The sequence below is a fragment of the Pyxicephalus adspersus genome, chromosome 3, assembly GCF_032062135.1.
Source record: "Pyxicephalus adspersus chromosome 3, UCB_Pads_2.0, whole genome shotgun sequence".
Taxonomy (NCBI): domain Eukaryota; kingdom Metazoa; phylum Chordata; class Amphibia; order Anura; family Pyxicephalidae; genus Pyxicephalus; species Pyxicephalus adspersus.
In genome coordinates, this window is record NC_092860.1 from 68,797,795 (window position 1) to 68,815,820 (window position 18,026).

Sequence of the window (18,026 nt, forward strand, 5' to 3'; positions counted from 1 at the left end):
GTAGGGCCTTTAGGTCCAAGATTACAAACCCCTTCTACCACTGCAGCTATAGCCCTCACCCATCCACTTCTACTAATTAGTGTCAGTGAGCCTTTGGTGCTAGGAGCTGGGGAGAAATTCTACAGTAAACAAGTGCGCTCATGGTATGGGCAAACAATGAAAACTTCCTGTAATGCAAAATGCACCTACCTTTTCTATGCATGCAAGTGTAAAGCATTTGCCAGTTCTAGATCAGACAGAAATGTCTAAGGGGGGGGGGGGGGGGTCTGGGATGCCATTGTCAATCCCAGACTTGTACATTCTGTTTCAAAAAAGGGCTCAACTTATGATTCTAAGCTGGTGTGGATAGTTGCCCCTTCTTGGTCATAAAAAAAGGCCTTGAGTTAATATATGACTGTATCCTGCAACGTAGGGGACTATTTTGCTTACCATACCCTTATAATCCACTTGTCTGTTTTGTATGCATGTACTTTGTATTCAACCCTTTGCTGCCAGAACATTTTATTTTGATTTTTCACTAATGCTCAAATATGTACTTTAGGTCTGAACCCACCTCCCCCAGACATGACCCTCTCAAAGAGGAGACCCTTAATAAAACAATAGCAGCTGGATTACACAGGGTACCGTGTTTCCCCGAAAATAAGACACTGCCTTATATTTATTTTTCCTCAGGAGGACACAATATGGCTTATTTTCAGGGGATGTCTTATTTTGTATTACATATTTAAGTATTTTATTTTTATTAAGTATTATTTATCAGGCATCCAGTGAGAACTGGGTCTAATCTGCACAGTGGAGCTGGGATGATCTCTCGGCTCAGTAGCAGACTGCTTGCTGAAGCTTTTCCCCTATCCCCTGGCGTATGTGTGAGGTGAGAGAGACCCACAGACTGTTGCTGCTGGGGGAGAGAGACCCACAGTGCTGAGTAAAACGGCAGCCACAGCTTTACTTCTTCACCCTGAGAACACACAATACCTAAAAACAGAGCGTCCTGATTCTCACTTTACTGAAGAGAGAGACTTTTACTTTCACTCTCTATGTCTCCCTCTATGCCTCAGCTTGCAGCAGGCACAGAACGACACGCCTATCACTATGTCTTATTTCCGGGGTGTGGCCTATATTGCGCAAATGCTTAGAAATCCTGCTACGGCTTATTTTATGGGTATGTCTTATTTTCAGGGAAACACAGTAGTATTTTGGCAATACTGCTTGCCAAAATGCTATACATTTTCAGTAAAAACTACACAATGTACTACCACCCATACAAAAAAAAATAAATAAAATGAAGTTGAGTAAATATTTTCAAAACATGTCAAGCTTAAAATTTTCTGTAGACAGCATTTCAGTCTTTAATGAACACCAATTTAGGAGAATACAGGTAGTCCCCGAGTTAAGGACATTTGACATACGTAGAACTCCATACGTAGGATACCAACGAACGGGGCTTCCCTGCTTGTTCTGTGCAGGACAGAGGCTTTATGGGGGGGAGGTAGGGGGCGATTCGCACGACTTGCAGAAAATTTATTTTGCTGTTCTGCAAGCTCTTGTAACTTTTTAATGACCAAGACAAACTCTGCAGTTGTTTCTTTTTGCATATCAAAGCACAGCTTGCTCTAGAAGTTAATAAATGTCTAGGCTCCATAAATTTTTTTGTTTGCTTTGTTTGTGATTAAAGCTACGTACACACTTCCAATTATTATCGTCGGAAAACGAACGACGAACGTTCCTGCACGATATATACGAACGATCGTATAGCACCGATCCTGCACATAGAGGTAACGACACGATCGTTCGTAGATATTGTACACACAATAGATACGATCGTTTAAGCGATAGAGGAACTATGTGCACGACAGGAAAGTGAACGGACGTTCGTTCATCACGCATGCTCTGAACATGGACGATCAACGAACGACCGTACACACGAACGATGTTCAACGATCGTCGTCCAATCCGATCCGCCGGTCCGGTCGTTCCCAACAACTTTCCTCGTTCGTCGGCGTCGTTGGTTACTTTTTTACGAACGATTTTTTGCCCAATCGATCGTTCGTCGTTCGATTGGAACGATAAAAATTGGAAGTGTGTACGCACCTTAACTCACAGTGAGGATTTTATACAGTAACTGACACCATGCTGCCTAACAATATGTTGAGACAAACATCTGTCCTAATTGCATCTATTAAAATAATTTACCTGTCCTGACTTGCATACAAATTTAACTTAGGAACAAACCTACAGTCCCTATCTTGTATGTAACCGGGGGACTACCTGTAATAGGTAATATTATGAAGTTATGTAATAGTATAACATCATAATATTAGAGTGACTACCTCTAATAGCCAACAGTTAGGAAACAAACCCACAGCTACTATACTGGTCTAGAGTTTTCTGCTAATGATACTGCTTATCTTTTTGCTACCACTTGGTTTATGGTGGCAGGAATAAGATAGTACATCAATAAAATACACTCACACTTTTTAATTTTATTCATTCAAAAACACCACAAATACCTGTAAACAAACTCTTGCCTACCTGTTTTTAGTGCAATTACAGGTCTGAATTTCTAAGCAAGTAGTGGCAGCCTTGCCTACTTAATTTCAGAAATACAAAGAACAAATCTCTCCTAATTTCAATACAACTATTGGAATCCAGACTGGCTCATAACTGCAGAAGGTTGCTACAAAGAGGAGCATCTGTCCTATCTATTATGGACAGGAAGAACACTGGAACCAAATGGGTAAGAATGAGGCTTTTCATCTTTTTGTGTCATTTCATCTCTATGAGCATCATGCAGCAGCCTTTCATTTAGACTGAGATATTAGTTGAAATTCTGTTTGATAAATACTGTGTGACATGCTTGTTTCAAGTCAGAGACAGTGCTACTTTTGGATAAAACCCTCATGATTTGCATGATCCAATGCAACCCACACCTATGAATGCCAAACAAACAACTTCATATAGCATATTATACCTAAGGCAGGGGTTGGCAAACTCCGGCGGGTCAGCCAGGGGGCCTTAGGAACTACCGGAGCTGCTCATTGCTCCCCTATTTACAGCGGCCGGCGTTGATACATCCACTGCCGCAGTAAATAGGGAAAGCTCCCTGAAGATAAATCCCTCGCAATGCATACGGAGGAGAGGGATTTCACTTCAGGGGGTGTTCCCTGTGGTGGGCAGAGCCATCAGGGCAGGTGCGGCTTAGTGTGCTCCCGCCCACCCCATAAATGGCCTAGTGGCCATTAAACTTTGCCGACCCTGACCTAAAGGGATGCACTACTGATACCGTAAACATTTACAATAATTTTTTTTTTATTTTTCACCAGCCCTATTGGAAAAGGCCTGCTTTAGAGTGAACACATGTTTACTGGCAAGTAAAATCAGAATAAGACAGCCTAAGGATCCACATTTTAGCAAATACACTGTTCTTAACTTCATAGATTCTCCATAAACAATGTAAGGACTGGCTCTCAAGTCCCAGTTAGGACCAAGATTACACAAACTAGGTCCTCAGTTTTTTATGATGTAGTGACTATGGGAACCATGTTCTCAAGGGAAAAAAAAAAAAAACACTCGAGGCCATGTTGATTTTATGGCTTAATTGAGAGTGATATTTTTGCTCAGAACTTCAATTGCTCGGCTAAGTAGGCAGCACTATTGTAAGTATACTTACTACAAATTGGCATTCTATGTTAATTTGAAAATAGGAGATGGTGACAGGATCCCTTAAAGCTATTTACCAAAAAGATACACACAAATACTAAAATGCTGTCTATACTGTGGAAACCTAGGGTTCCTCCAGAGGTTGCTGGTAGTTCCCTGAGCCAGAAGCAATTTGTGCATCTCAGATCAGTTTAAGAGATGTCAATAGTCTTTTCGGATATCTGTAAGGTCTTGTTTAGGCTTTTCCAAGCATTTTGAATAGTTTTACCACTCAAAAAAGCTTGCAAAAAAAACAGTTAAAATTAAACCAAATAGATCCATTAGCCTTAATTTGACAAGCAGGAGGTAGCAGTATTTTCATGCAATTTACTAGAGGCTCAATGCAGAATCGAGGGGCGATTTGGCTAACAAACAGCTATAAAGGTTCAAAATGCCTGTACGGGTGTTTTTGTCTGAAAATGATGCTGGACACCAATTTGTGCATGGTAGGCATCCAGAACTGCACAAGCCTTAAGAGGCCTTCCTCCTACTGACCACCACACCAATGTACATGGAGCTGTGGATATACTCATAGCAGGTATTTCCTGATGAGCTGAAGGTTATTTCAATGCTTCACCCATGTTAAAGATTAAGAAACAGCGGCCTATACATATATTCAGTGATACCACAATGACTGAAAAAGCAATGAAAGTAGCGAAAAAACAAATTGATTTTGCATTTTAACAGCATAATAAATGTATACAACTTACGTCTCATGGGTTCCATAAAAAAATATGGCATACTTGTTTGGAGGGGGTTTTACAGCTCCATCTCTGATATCATCAATCTAAATAATAATAAAAACACACAAAGCAAGATTTCTATTAAAGAAAAAAAAAAAAGACATAAGCCTAAAACAAGCAAATAAAGCCATAAAGCTTCACATATTTTCTCCCACAACAAATTCACTCCTTTCAGCATCAACACATCCAGCATGAGGGACTTAACTCCCGCTAATTAAAAAAACAGGGCTTGCAATAAAACCAACAACCAGGGCGGCCTAACTTAAATACTTAGGAATCAAATCCCTGAAATCCAACCCCCCAACAGCTTAATCCGCGGTCTTTTCAGGCCGTTCCTGATTAAACCGCGTTACCCCACATATTTTCAATTCCTATCATGTAAATTCGATCTAACCCGTGCCGGCCAGTGAGGATATCCTTTCATTTTGGCGAATACCAGGTCCCCCGGCTTAAAAGTAACCGGCATAATTCGAGCCGATGGTAACTATCACTCTACAGCCGTGAGGTCTTCTCGCCGGAAGTACCACCTCCTCTATACCCATTGGGTCTTAAGCCTGTCAGTCTTTCAGTTGTTCTCTGAGCACCATTGCTTGTGAGCGGAACTTGCCAGACGATTTCCGTGTTTTGCTGCTGTTGTATCCTGTCAGCTGCGATTTTTCTTACAGCTAGGTAATCCTACGCTTACACTCGAAAGCCCAGAGTTTGTGGTGCAACCGTGTGTTCTAGTTAATGAATGTTCTCCTGTTTTCATATTATATAACCCCAGGTCATCCTGTGTGCTGCGCAGTCATGAAAAAGCTCTTTGAGAGTGTTAAAGCTGACATGAAATTTAAGACTGCAGGGCCGGGTCGTCGGCTGGACGATGAGAGGAGGTAGGCTGTATTAAAAGATGACTATATTTTATTGTGTTGCTGGGGGGGAAACTACTATTGGAACGAAAAAGAATTTTGCAGGAAAATAAACAGTGTTACACGTTTTAGACTACACGCATACCTCAAAAAGTCACTAGTTTATGGGTTAAATATTGATTATTGTTTTAAAACAATTTCCATGTAAAAAGTGTATTGAAAACAACAACATTTTTAAAAAAGGAACTAAACTCAAAACTGCAAAAAAAAAAAAAAAATAAAAACTGCAAAAAAAAAAAAATACCTTTAATCCCGCAGGGCAGTCCAATCCCTCTGGGGGTGTCCTGCATAGGGTCGGGTGACGTAGGATGGGAAAAAAACTTTGCCGATCTCATGCATGCATAGTGAGATTGGCAAATTGGACTGCCCTGCAGGATTTTATTTCCCTTTGCACAAAAAAGCTCCTTCTGCGCATTTCCGAAATGCTGGGGCATGTGCAGAAGGAGCGTCAGTATCCCAGGAGGCTTTGCGCTCCTGTTCATTCTCAATCGCCTAGGCGATCGAGAATTAAGGGGCGGTGCTGCACCCTAAAAAAAAAAAGGGCGTGGCACTGAAGGAAAAAAAAGCACAGAATGTTTACCTTTACATAAAAGGATTGTCTACCCTTTTATGTAAAGTGCAAATTCTGAGTTTAGGTACACATAAATTAGTTTTTGACTGCTTTCCTCCTTTCCCTTTAAATACAAAGACAAAAAAAGTGATCTGACCTTGCAAGACACCTTTATTACCAAATACCAACCAATCTGTGTACATTTCATATTTTTCTTTTGTCAGCTGTTTTGTTAGATCTGGTGAGGGTGCAAGGCCAAGGTAAGTATGTGCATCTGAAGAAGAGATCCAATGACCAGTGCATTAATTTCAATAATTTATCACTATATTTAAAGTGTATCTAAACTCAGAAATTTCACTTTACATAAAAGGGTAGACAACCCTTTTATGTAAGGTACAAATTATGTTGTTTGTTTTTTTTTAAAGTGCAGCACTCTTTTTTTTTTTTTTTTTTGTAAAAAAGAAAGGGTGCAGCACTATTACCTAACTCTCAATTGCCTAGGCAATAGAGAATGAATGGGAGCGCAAAGTCTTCCGGAATACCTACATCACGCATCCCAGGAGGCTCTTGGGTGCTCCTTCTGCGCATGCCTGAGCATCTCAGGCATGTGCTAAAGCAGCGTTTTTGTGCAAAGAGGAAAATTTGCTGCATGCACAGTGAGCAAGTTTTTTATCCATCCTACATCACCGGATCTCACGCCTGGGTCGCATGACATAGGGTTAAGAACCTGGAAGAAGAAAAGAAGATGGCAGGAGGACGCGGGACCCGATGCAAGACACCCCTGGTTGGATCAGACTGCCCTGTGGAATTAAAGGTAAGTGTAGTTTTCTTTTTTTTTTTTTTTTTTTTATGCACTTTTCAGCTTGGTTCCTCTTTAATGTTTATTTAAATGATATTAAGGTATTCACTTTTTATGGTATGTGGTAGTGCCTCAGTATTCTCTTTGATTTTTACCTCTTCTTTCCTTTGTAAATTTTATTCACTAGTTGTAGACTTCTATCCTGAATCATGTCATGTCCAGTTTATTTACTACAGTGGAAACAACACAGTACACTTCAGGCCCTCCTTTTCTACTATTCTGCTAGTCTTCACATTTATGAGGTAGTTGCAGCCAGCTTTACTGAGTAAAAGTAAAGCATCACACTCGCAAGACTTCTTTACACCAGAAATGTCTGCATTACGGATAATTAACTTAATTTAATCTGGACAGCTGCATGCTGTACCCAAGTGCCTTCCTTTCTGATATCCACAGGGTGAAACTACACATTTAGTTCCTCTATTTTTTTTTAACTACCTGTATTATGGAGCAGGCATACCTAATTGAATTACCTGATTCTTCCGAATATTGCTTTTTGCGTGAGCATAGATCTCCCCAGCCCCCTTTTGGTGGGCGGGACACCCGGCTGCCCTGCCTTCTCTGCCCAGCTCTTATCAGCAACTCTGATTCTCCGAATGGACAATGGAGAGGCTGCTCTGTTCTCAACTGTCATTCATTCAGAGGATTCCAATTGCTAATAAGAGTTGGGCAGAGGGAGAAAAGCACAGCACAGCACAGCTATGATGAGATCTGGACACAGGCTGTCCCTCGCACATTCTCTAGCTGTGCTGAGTCTTGTTTTGAAAAAAAAAATAAACAGTGTAACAATGTCTTCGCCCACCAGGTGTGTGTAATGATGTCATGAGCTGTGTTTCAACACCCCGGCTTTTAAAAATTTCAAGCTATGGGGATCGGAATTGTAAGAACTTGTGAAAATACAACCTTGGGAGTGCAGTATCAAAAGCATTTGTGCCTAGGAATCCCTAACCCCCCTAGCGGTATTCCCGTGTCACACTCGGGGAAATTTTTTTAACTAAAAAGAAAAAACTACTTACCGTGCTCCGTTGTCCTCCCCTGGTGTCCTGCTGGTCTCCGCAGTTTCTGGGGACACGTTCTTCCTCCTCGATCTCCAGCCGGTGAATGCAGAGACGATCTCCGGTGACATCAGTGCATGTGTCGGTGCCTACAATGAAAAAAAAAATTACCATGCAAAAAAGTGTACTGCTTTTTGCATGGAAATTTGGACGAAATTAGACCACTGGGGAGGTTATTTAAAAATGTAAATTGGGGGCCCCTGGGGCCACTTTCGGCAAGTACTTATACAAATACGATGGTAAATGCACTGCTCTGTTACACATTGCTGCTCACTTCTAACACTTGAACCCCAAATTCTCTGTAATGGGGAGATGTAGAAAACTGAAAATGTGTGGGGAACGTCTGTGGCTAATACTCCCTAAAATGTCATCACTATTTACCATTACAACATAAAACAAAATTGGGGTTTAGTTACTAGAAGGGTACAGTCATGTGTAACAGGGCAGCGTGTTTTGATGGGCAGAGTTTATGTTGTAATGATTTCATGGTGATGAAAGTTTAGACGGTGTAACCCACAAGTGCCCACTTGCACCTACATTTTCAGTTTCCTATATCTCCCCATTCCAAATAAATTGGGGTTCAAAGAACAGAAGCAGAAAGTGTAGCATAGTATTACAATTATAGTTTGATGAAAGGTAGGTAAAAAAAATAGGGGCCCCACCCCAATGCACCTTGCTATGCAAGTGGCCCCTGGGGGTCCTTTATTTGAATTTTCAATTTTGGGCTCCTAGGTGCACTTTGTTATGAAACGACAACCCAAATGTTCAAATTTTCACAAGTTCTTAAACTCATGGAAATGTTGGTTATTAGTAGCTATAAGGGTTCCCTGTGTACCCTAAAATATTTCAGTCATTACAACCAAGAATTTAGAAGATGAAAAAGCCGAGCACTTACAGCCTGTTACCAATCCCAGGACCTAGCAGTTACCAAGTAGTCACTCAGGAAGGGTAAATGGCTTTTTTTTTTTTACTGCTAATGTGAACTAGGCCTAACTTGTTACACCACATTGATGACTTTTTTACACTACTACAAGGGATTACACAATTAAATATGGAACACTAGGCAGGTAGATTAAAATACACAGCAATGAACAGTTTGGGCATAACAAAAAAAAAATTAAAAAAATTGGACATTTTAGCAAGTCAGGCATTATACAGTTAGAATAAAGTATAGGGGATAGGTAGAATACTGACACAATAATAGAAGTTACTGGATACCTGTGGCATAAATACCTGGGAGCACTAAATTTGCTGTGTCTTGTCCGCGGCCATTTTTTTTACCACCCGGCTACAGCTTCCCCTATCCAAAAAAAAAACTGGTGGGTGTGTGAAAAAATTGGTAGCTTCTCTTCTCTTTTTAGTTTATATTTATAGACATTTTATCACCATTCAAGCTTGTCAAAGACATTTTTTGTTGTTTGTTTTGCCAGTAAGAGAGCCTGAAGTATTTGTTCAGACAGTCATTGATGTGGGGGATTGCCATTTATTAGTCATCTGGCCACAATGTCCTTGCTTTTTATCCTTTTAGGAACTCCAGCTAGAAGACCCAGCTCTTTTGCCACTAGTTGGAGAGCATTCGTAAGCCTTCAAACAGCGTTTAAAGTTGATGGTTTGACTGCTAAGAGGTCAGGGCTGGGGGCATGGCCTGAAGATGGCGCCGAACAGACGTGCATTTCTGCAACTACTGCTGAAACTCGCATCATAAGCTGGCATTACATGGTCCAGAAGCAGGGTAAAGCTAGTTCAGCTAGATCTTCGACTGTAAGATACATCTGCTCATTCCTGGCGATTGACACAGGGTATGGAACGCGCCACGAGTTCCCCTATTGCGGCCTCCCAGAAACCTTTCAGCCTCTCACTAGGCCACAACAAAATGCAGCCTGACTCTGCTGCCTCCCACAGTTCTTTGGAGCTAGACTTCAATATTCCAGGAATACCTGATTATGTGCAGGCTCTCCCCACTGGACTTGACTTGTCTTCTATGTTTACGGACATGAAGCGCTCATCTCAACATCTTAAGTTGGAGGTGACTCTCTCTATACAATACTATCTCAGGCTTTGCTAAGGGTGAAAGAGGTGGAAACGTATCTTGATACTTATGGGAAGGCCATAGAGAACTCCAAGAGGTACAACGTAAAGCAAAAAATTCATACCACTTCATATTTTATCAATTATTGGATGCCGAGAATAGGGTAAGATGGAACAATCTCAGAATCCATGGCCTTCCAGAGGCTACAGGTCCAGACCAAATAAAGGACGCCATCAGAGGAATACTGAATCGGATCCTGGGATCTATCCCCACTACCGCACTTCAGTTCGAAAGAGTGCACAGGGTACCTAGAACTAAAACGGTACCACCAGACTCCTCATGGGATGTTATTTGTCGTTTCCACTATCATTCTGACAAGGCGGCTATACAAGAGAAGCTCAAGGCGTCCACCATGTTGGATTTTGATGGGGCCTCAATCATCATTTTTCCTGACCTGGCATGGGTAACCTTAGATAGACGCCATGCGTTGCGTCCTTTTTTGGCTACACTTTGAAAGGCATGGCATCCCATATCGCTGGGGCTTCCCGGCTTGTCTCATTGCTTGGAAGGGCGGCCGTAATGCTACCCTACGTTTTCCAGGGGACCTGGATACCTATTGTGCATCCTTGGACACAAAAGAACTGGCTGTCTCGGGATGGCAAGGGGCAAAACCTTTGGTGACCCCTTTGCCCAGCAATGTTGGTCCAGGGCTAGTGGTCCCGCCAACCTGTACTTTCTCCTACAACCTCTTCAGGAAGGGAGTGATTTAATCTATGTGGTTTCTCCAGCTTACTTATTTATGTGATTTTATTTTGTGGAACATATTTTCTAATGAGCACATATCCTTTTTTTTGTGTTTTTTCAATAAAGGGCAGCATAGAGCTGTCTATTTACGCAAGCATGTTGTGGTAGTTTTTACTAAGAACCATCTGATGGTTGTCTGACCGGCCCTTATTCAGTCATGATCCCTCAAAGCTCACAAGCTGAAAGCACAGGGTGGCCAATACTCTGTTCAGCAAGTTTTCCTGTCTATTGAGTATAATGTTTGTGTTTTTACATTTTGTTTCCAAATATCCCCAGTTTTATATTACCCTTTTTAGTCCTGTTGAGTTGTATGCCTCGTTTAAGTACTGGAATGCTCTGCAGTGTTTGGTAATTTTGTGCAATATATTGATACTATGTCTGTTAAACCTACCAATTCGATCTCCTACAATGTGAAGGTGCTCCACTCCCTAAAGAGTGATAATAACTGTCAGGGTCCTCCCAGGCAGGTAGCATGGGATCACCCAATGATTTCACCAGGGCACCCCGCAAGGGGTGATGGGCTAGTAGCCTGGAGGGCACTGGACTCTTTTTACTTTTGGGGGTCACCAGGTCACGACTCTTGGGGTCACTCTACCTGAGGAAGAAAGCAGGAGTGACCTCAGTGTGGAGACTAGTGACAGACCAAAGGGGAAGGTTTCAGGCACAGGTCTAGGCAAGCAGCAAACAAGCTTGGTCAGAGTCCAGGCACAGGTCAGGACAGGCGGCAGGTGAACGTAGTCAAAGCCCAGGCATGGGTCAGGTCAAGAAATAACGAGAGGCACAATCCAGAGTAACAAGGTAGCTGGTATAAACTCATAGCACCAGCCTTCATTACTGTTGAGACTCCTTTAAGGAGCTCTTCCTCCCTGTGTTGTATCAGTGTGAGCAAGACTGCTCACAGACATGTGAGAACAGGAAGTGCTGCATGCTAACTTGGAGTGCTGCACTTGGCAGCTTGATGAGGCAGACATGCACCTGACACTTAAGGATGACTTGGTGGGGAGCACCGCGGGAACCGAAAGGTATACCTTTCTGCAGGAAACCCACATTTCTTTTTTTAATCATGTTCATTGCATTGCAAACATTACCCCAAATGGCATTATGGCTTTTTGCAGTGTGGGAGATCAAAGAGTGTAGCTATTGGGTTCCGTAAAGGCTATACTATTTCATCTTGCAGGGTCTTCTTCAGACCCTGATGGGCAGTACTTGTTCTTAAAAGGGATATTGTAGGACCAACCTTGTCCTTTGGCTAACATATATTGTTAATTTGTGGATTTTACCTGCCAAAAGGTAATCCCGAGGTAATCGGTAATCACACTCGGGGTAGGAAAAAAACCTTCTTACCTGCTCCCCGGGATCCAGCGGCGTCCCGAGCATCTTCTGCATCACTTCTTCCGGGTGATGCATGTAGCGTCAGTACATTCGGGAGGGATGGCCGGGCGGGAAATTTAAAAACAGATTACAATGTAATCTGCTTTTAAATGCTTGATACATTAAATAAACTTTTTCTGAACTATTTCATCATTTCCTTATTTGAACACTTTGTCTCTAACTTTGAACGTTCCTGACTGCTTACTGGAGACTTGACCACATCAATGGCATCCAAAAGGCATCTCACTAGCGCAAGAGCTGTTTTTTGAAGAATTTGAAAGCAGCAACAGCAGTTTGGAGTCACTTGTGGAATCGAGCGAGAGTGATTCACCAGGAAATTTGTCATCAGACTGCGAAAGTAAAATGAGCAACAAATCTGAACCTTAGGTCAGTACTGTGGGCACTTGGTGCTCTATTGACCTTGTTGCGGCCCAGGCAGCGCCCCCAAGATCCCCATTTTCTGGCGCACCTGGTGTGAAAATTGTGGCTGAACGCCACAACCCCCTGCCATACCTGAAATTGTTTATGACTGAAGAGGTTATTGAAAAAATAGTTGCTGAGACAAACAGGTATCCTGTACAACAATTAGGTGCTCCACACCTGAGGTATGCAAGAGGCAGAAAATGGGAACCTGTGACCAAAGATGACATTTCTCTATTTTTGGGCCTAGTGATCGTCAAGGAGTGTTGGGCAAACCCCTGCAGAAATGGTCAAAACTGGTCTAAGAATACAAAGGTTGCCACTCTATTCTTTGCCACAGTCATGCCAGAGTACAGATTTTTCCTGATCATGAAATTTTTACACTCTGCAAACAAAGGGTTTGATGAGACTACCCATCCTGCACCAAAACTCAAAAAAAATTGGTTTCTCAGATGATTCTAAAAAACATTCCAGCAGACCTATGTGCCAGAAAGAGACATCAGCATAGATGAAAGTATAATGACTTACAAGGGGATGCTCAGCTGGGTGCAATACATTGCGTCAAAGAGAGCATGATTTGGCGTGAAAACCTACTTGCTGTGTGAATCCTCAACTGGCTACATATGGAATTTCTTTCTTTACACTGGAAAAGGATCTCAACCCCAGATACAGCAACTATGGATTGGCAACATCTTCAATACGATCACTCATTGAGCCATTGCTAAATCAAGGCTATTGTGTCACAACCGACAACTTTTACACATCTCCTGAACTTTGAGTTTCTTCTGCAACACAAAACTGATGCGTATGAAACCGTTAGGTCTAACTGGCACAACCTGCCATCACTGTTTGCAAAAGGGAAGCTGAAGACAGGAAAAATGGTTGTCTGGCAGAAAGGAAAAACGATGGCCCAAAAATGACGTGACAAAAAAGATGTGTGCCTAATGAGTACAGTCCATAATGCCTCCACTGTTATGGTACGCACAAAAAGGTGGGAAAGAAATGATGAAGCCACAGGTGGTGATTGACTACAAAAACGCCATGGGAGGTGTCAACAGAGCTGACCAAGCAATGACATTCTACCCAGCGATGAGGAAACAACAATTAAGTACTACAAAAAAATCTTCAGGCATCTTGTTGAGCAATGCATACATTCCGTACAAAAAAAAAGAGTGACAGGCCTGTGAGTCATTCTGACTTTGTTTAGAAAGTTTCCGAATCCATTGTCAAGAACCACCAAACCCCATCAATGGCCGTGAATAGACCTGGACATCGTGCTGTTGCCGTTGTCAACCCGGAACGCCTAACTGGTCGTCACTTCACGGAGTACATCCCACCAACCCAGAAAAAGGAAGCACCTACAAGTATGTGTGTTGTTTGCTGCTCAAAGAAGCAGTGGAAGGAAGATCTGCAAGGAAACCAGGTTCTACTGTCCTGATTGTGATGTTGGACTTTGTGTAGCACTTTACTTCAAAATTTATCATACCTGGAATATCTACGACATTTAATTTTTTTTTTCCAAAATCTACATTCAATGTAAATTATTATTTATCAATATTTTTGCACACTTGTTTGGGCAAATTTCAGTGTTTTGGATTTGATAAAATAAGAATTACAGGCCCACAATATTAAACAACAAATTTCCATGGAAAAAATTGTAACACTTTTTGCATAGAAATACTGACTTAATTAGAATGCTAGGGGGTTAAGGAAGTTCCTATAGTTCCAAGAAAGCCTACTATTATGGGCAGGTGATTTCATTCAGGCCCCGGAGTGTTGACATCGCCTCGTGTACCATCTCTGACCACGCTGCTGTGTTGGTGTCTCTGCACCTCCACCATTCAGATGGAAACTAAACGACTCATTATTGTACAACTGTGTCATAGATATTTCGGTGGCAGCAGACTTGCCTACTTCTGGGAAAATGCCACAGATGATTCGTCTCTGCGCCCAGGTGATTCGTCTCTGCGCCCATGGGGCCACTATTAGGGTGTAAGCTGATAGCTCATGGTGCCTTTAGGAAATGTGAAAGGAGTTGCTTTCCCAAATTCAGCAGCTTGAGTTATTACACAGATTCAGTAAAAAGAACATGCTCTCCAGTTGATGCATTTGCGTTTACAGTTGAAACAAGCTGTGGACCTAAAGTCCAAATATGCTATCTCCCAGTTTGCCAAAAAATGTATGAATGGGGTAAAAGCCCAGAAGGGCGAACATGCTTAGATCTTGCATCATACATCTCCAAAATAAAGAACACATCTGGTAACTTGATTCACCTATCCTTAGAGATGGCATCAGTCTTCTGGGATTTCTATCAAAAATTTATATGAAGTACGCCAGGGAGAGATGAGCGAGAGGGCTGCAGATAAGATGCTCCCTTATCAAAACATACTTACAAAGGGCAAAGCGACCTAAATTACCACTAGAAAAACAAGTGCCACTCAAAAGGGACATTACAGAGGCCAAACTGAGTGCTGCTTTTAAATTGTCTCCGATGGGTAAGGCTCCGGGGCCAGATGGATTTTGACTAAGACACTATAGGTAGTATCAGAATACCCTCTTATCAGAATATCCAGGATGTACCCGTCAACTACGTTAGGACATATGGGCCTGGGGCCCAATATGCTTTGTTGGATCATGCTACTATTCGTGCTCAACTGCACAGGTCTGTGTTTATGGCACCCTGTCAGCCTTCTTCCCCTTGCATAATGGAACTATTCAGGGGTGCCCTTTGTCACCTTACTTAAGTACCTAGGGATAGATGTAACTCCATACTTAAAGAGGAACTATACTGAAAACTCAAAAAACAAAAATACACCTTCAATCCCGCAGGGCAGTCTGATCAATCCGGGGGTGTCTGGCATCCGGTCCGGCGTCGTCTCGGCATCCGGAGCTCTGGGCACCCTCATCTTCGTCTTCTCTTCCGGGTTTTTCATCCTACGTTACGCGACCCAGGCACGAGATTGGGTGACGTAGGTTGAAAAACAATGCGCAATGAGATCGGCAAATTTTTCTCTTTGAGTAAAAAGACTCCTTCTGCGCATGCCTGATATGCTTGGGCATTCGCAGAAGGAGCGCCCAAAACCCTTCCTGATGTAGGTATCCGGGTAGGCTTTGCGCTCCCATTAATTTTCGACCATCTAGGCGGACGAAGATTAGGGGGCGGTGCTGCACCCTTTTTTATTTTATTTTTTATTTTTTTTAAAGGTGTTGCACGTAAAAAAAAAAACTGAATTTTTACCTTAACATAAAAGGGTTCTCTTATGTAAAGTGAAAATTTTGAGTTTAGGTATGCTTTACCTGGACTGTACCTAGCTAATCATATACCAATACTAAATGCCATTACAAAGGACATTCAGTCGTGGAAACAGTTACATCTCTCTCGTATTGGGAGAGTAAATGTTTTTAAAACGGACTGCTCTTCCCAGGATTTTAAATATTTTTTAAAAGCTCCCTATCCAGATTCTAGCTTCCTATTGTAGATGCCATGCAATCTCATTTGGTATCTCTAAAGACCCAGACTTTCTTTGAGAACATTGCAGTGCCCTAAAACAAAGGGGGCCTGGGCTTCCCAGACTTCAGGCAATACTATATCATCTCCATTCTAAACAGAGTGATTAATTGGAAATATGATGGCTCTTCTAAGAGCTGGATTAGGTTAGAGTCAGAACTTTATTCAACAAACTTGACTACAGTAATGTGGTCGCTCAAGCACTACAGGGACGTCGGCTCCGATACAACTCCTCTAACACAGCTCACTCTCAGATGGTGGGATACCCTCAACAGACAACAATGTTGGGGCTATAACTCAACCCTGCCTCCTATCAGTGGTCATTCATATTTCCTTCCTGGCCAACACAACTATTCATTTTTGGGACAGACCCCAGAAACGTCTTTGTCCTTACATTAGATTGTTCTGTATGATACAATCTGTGACAGTGGGCAGATGTTATCACCTGATGCGCTATTACCACTACACAATTAGCAGTTTCTTCAGTTGCGGCACTTGTGATCTCTCTCCCGCATCGCATTCATAGTCTTTCAGACCTTACCCCTGTAGAACAACTGCTTTACGAACAGGATAGGCCTCCGCACTCTGTTTTCTTACTCTATAAGCTATTGATACGCTTGGAAAGCCCTGACTCTCCAGACTAAGACAATGGGAACGAGAATTTGATACCACACTTACTGACTTATGTGCTTGTTGCATAAGACATTTGTCTGCGCCAAAGTACAGGAACGGAACCTATCTGCATCGCATGTCACCACATCAGTCCCCACTATGTTGGAGGAGTTGCGGTGCACAGGGTTCTCCGTCTCATATCTGGTGGAATTATCCAAAAATTCTAGCATAAGGTTTCTGACCTGACAGAAGACATTTCAGGTGCATCTCTAAAATTCACACTGTAGCGTTTCCTCTTTCATTGCACAAGTTTATCTATAGGCAGAGTGGTTATTACAATTAATTTCAGAAAAACAAACCCTAACAAAGTGTATGAAAAATTACAGCAACAGTTTGGGAGTTTTAAATACAGCAAACCTTTTCACTTTAAATTCAGTAGGTTATAGAGTTGTTGGAGGGTAGCAGTAAAAAGCCATGCCCTGAGAACATTTGAGAGTGTAAGGCACTGTACACACGTCAGATGATTGTCGTCTGTAAAAATTGTAATGAAAAAAATGTTTTTTTGTGGATCTTTTTTTTGTTTTACCCGCCTGACTTACTTTGTAATATCCTTTTTTTAGGCTAGGACAATATTAAAACTGTTCAGTGCAACAGTACATTTATAACATTATATGCACAACAAATGACAAAATAGTTCTGCTTCAAAGCTTTAAATTTGTGCCTGAAGTCATCCTATTCCATCAAATTCATTAGTTGATGTTATCTATCTTTAGTGCACAGACTGCACAAAATTATATCATCCCATTGTGGGCATAACCTTCCTGACATACTACTGTATGTACTGTACTGCGTGTACAGCCCCCGTGGTTCGTGGTCCGAACAACTGTCCTGGTGGATCTACGAACGATGGAAGACGAACAGTCATGATGAAAGTGAAGGGGGAAAGCGTGCAGTGGGGTGCTGCTCCGTCGTTCTCCCTCTCCCCTCTCCATAGAGCAGAATAGTGCTGTATGTACAGCGCTCGTTCATGCATCGTGCAGTCCTTAGTCATTGGAAAGGATCGTGAAAGATCCTTTCCAACTACAAATATCCATATTGACCTAGCTTGCTTCGTCCACACCCTTTAGGGAAGCCAAAGATCATGCTATTAAGGTACCTATTCATCCTCAATCATATCTTTGCCACAGACCCCGCAAAAAGAAATTTGACTGTGTAAAATGAAATGCCATAATTTCTGTTTCAAAACACATTGACGTGGGTAATTACATGCTTTAATTGGGTAACAGCTCTTTATTCTACCCCCACAGCAATGGTCTATAAAGGTTGTGCCCATCTTTCATAGTATCAAAAAAGAAAATGCAATTTCCAAAGAAAAACAAGCAAAAATAAGAAAGTGACAATAGTCCTTAACATCAAGAGTAAAGGACATAAAAAGTAGACAGGATTGTGGCTTACCCAAAATACACTGGGT

General features: G+C 42.0%; 2 protein-coding genes across 4 annotated transcripts in view; one reads left to right on the forward strand and one right to left on the reverse strand.

The window, feature by feature from the left end:
* The window catches only part of HDGFL2 (HDGF like 2), a 105,890-nt gene extending 100,833 nt beyond the window's left edge, over nucleotides 1-5,057 (reverse strand). Inside the window, exons 1-2 of one of the 2 annotated variants that reach the window (XM_072405064.1) lie at nucleotides 4,837-5,057; nucleotides 4,410-4,486 (exon numbers count right to left, since the gene is read on the reverse strand). In XM_072405064.1, coding sequence (XP_072261165.1) covers nucleotides 4,410-4,486; nucleotides 4,837-4,908 — 149 coding nt within the window. In that variant the 5' untranslated portion in view covers nucleotides 4,909-5,057. The remainder of the gene's footprint in view (nucleotides 1-4,409; nucleotides 4,487-4,836) is intronic. The other variant, XM_072405062.1, reaches the window with a different exon arrangement.
* The window catches only part of UBXN6 (UBX domain protein 6), a 132,483-nt gene continuing 119,441 nt past the window's right edge, over nucleotides 4,985-18,026 (forward strand). For both annotated transcript variants that reach the window (XM_072405065.1, XM_072405066.1), the window contains exons 1-2: nucleotides 4,985-5,111; nucleotides 5,209-5,314. In XM_072405065.1, the coding sequence (XP_072261166.1) occupies nucleotides 5,232-5,314 (83 nt within the window). In that variant the 5' untranslated portion in view covers nucleotides 4,985-5,111; nucleotides 5,209-5,231. The remainder of the gene's footprint in view (nucleotides 5,112-5,208; nucleotides 5,315-18,026) is intronic.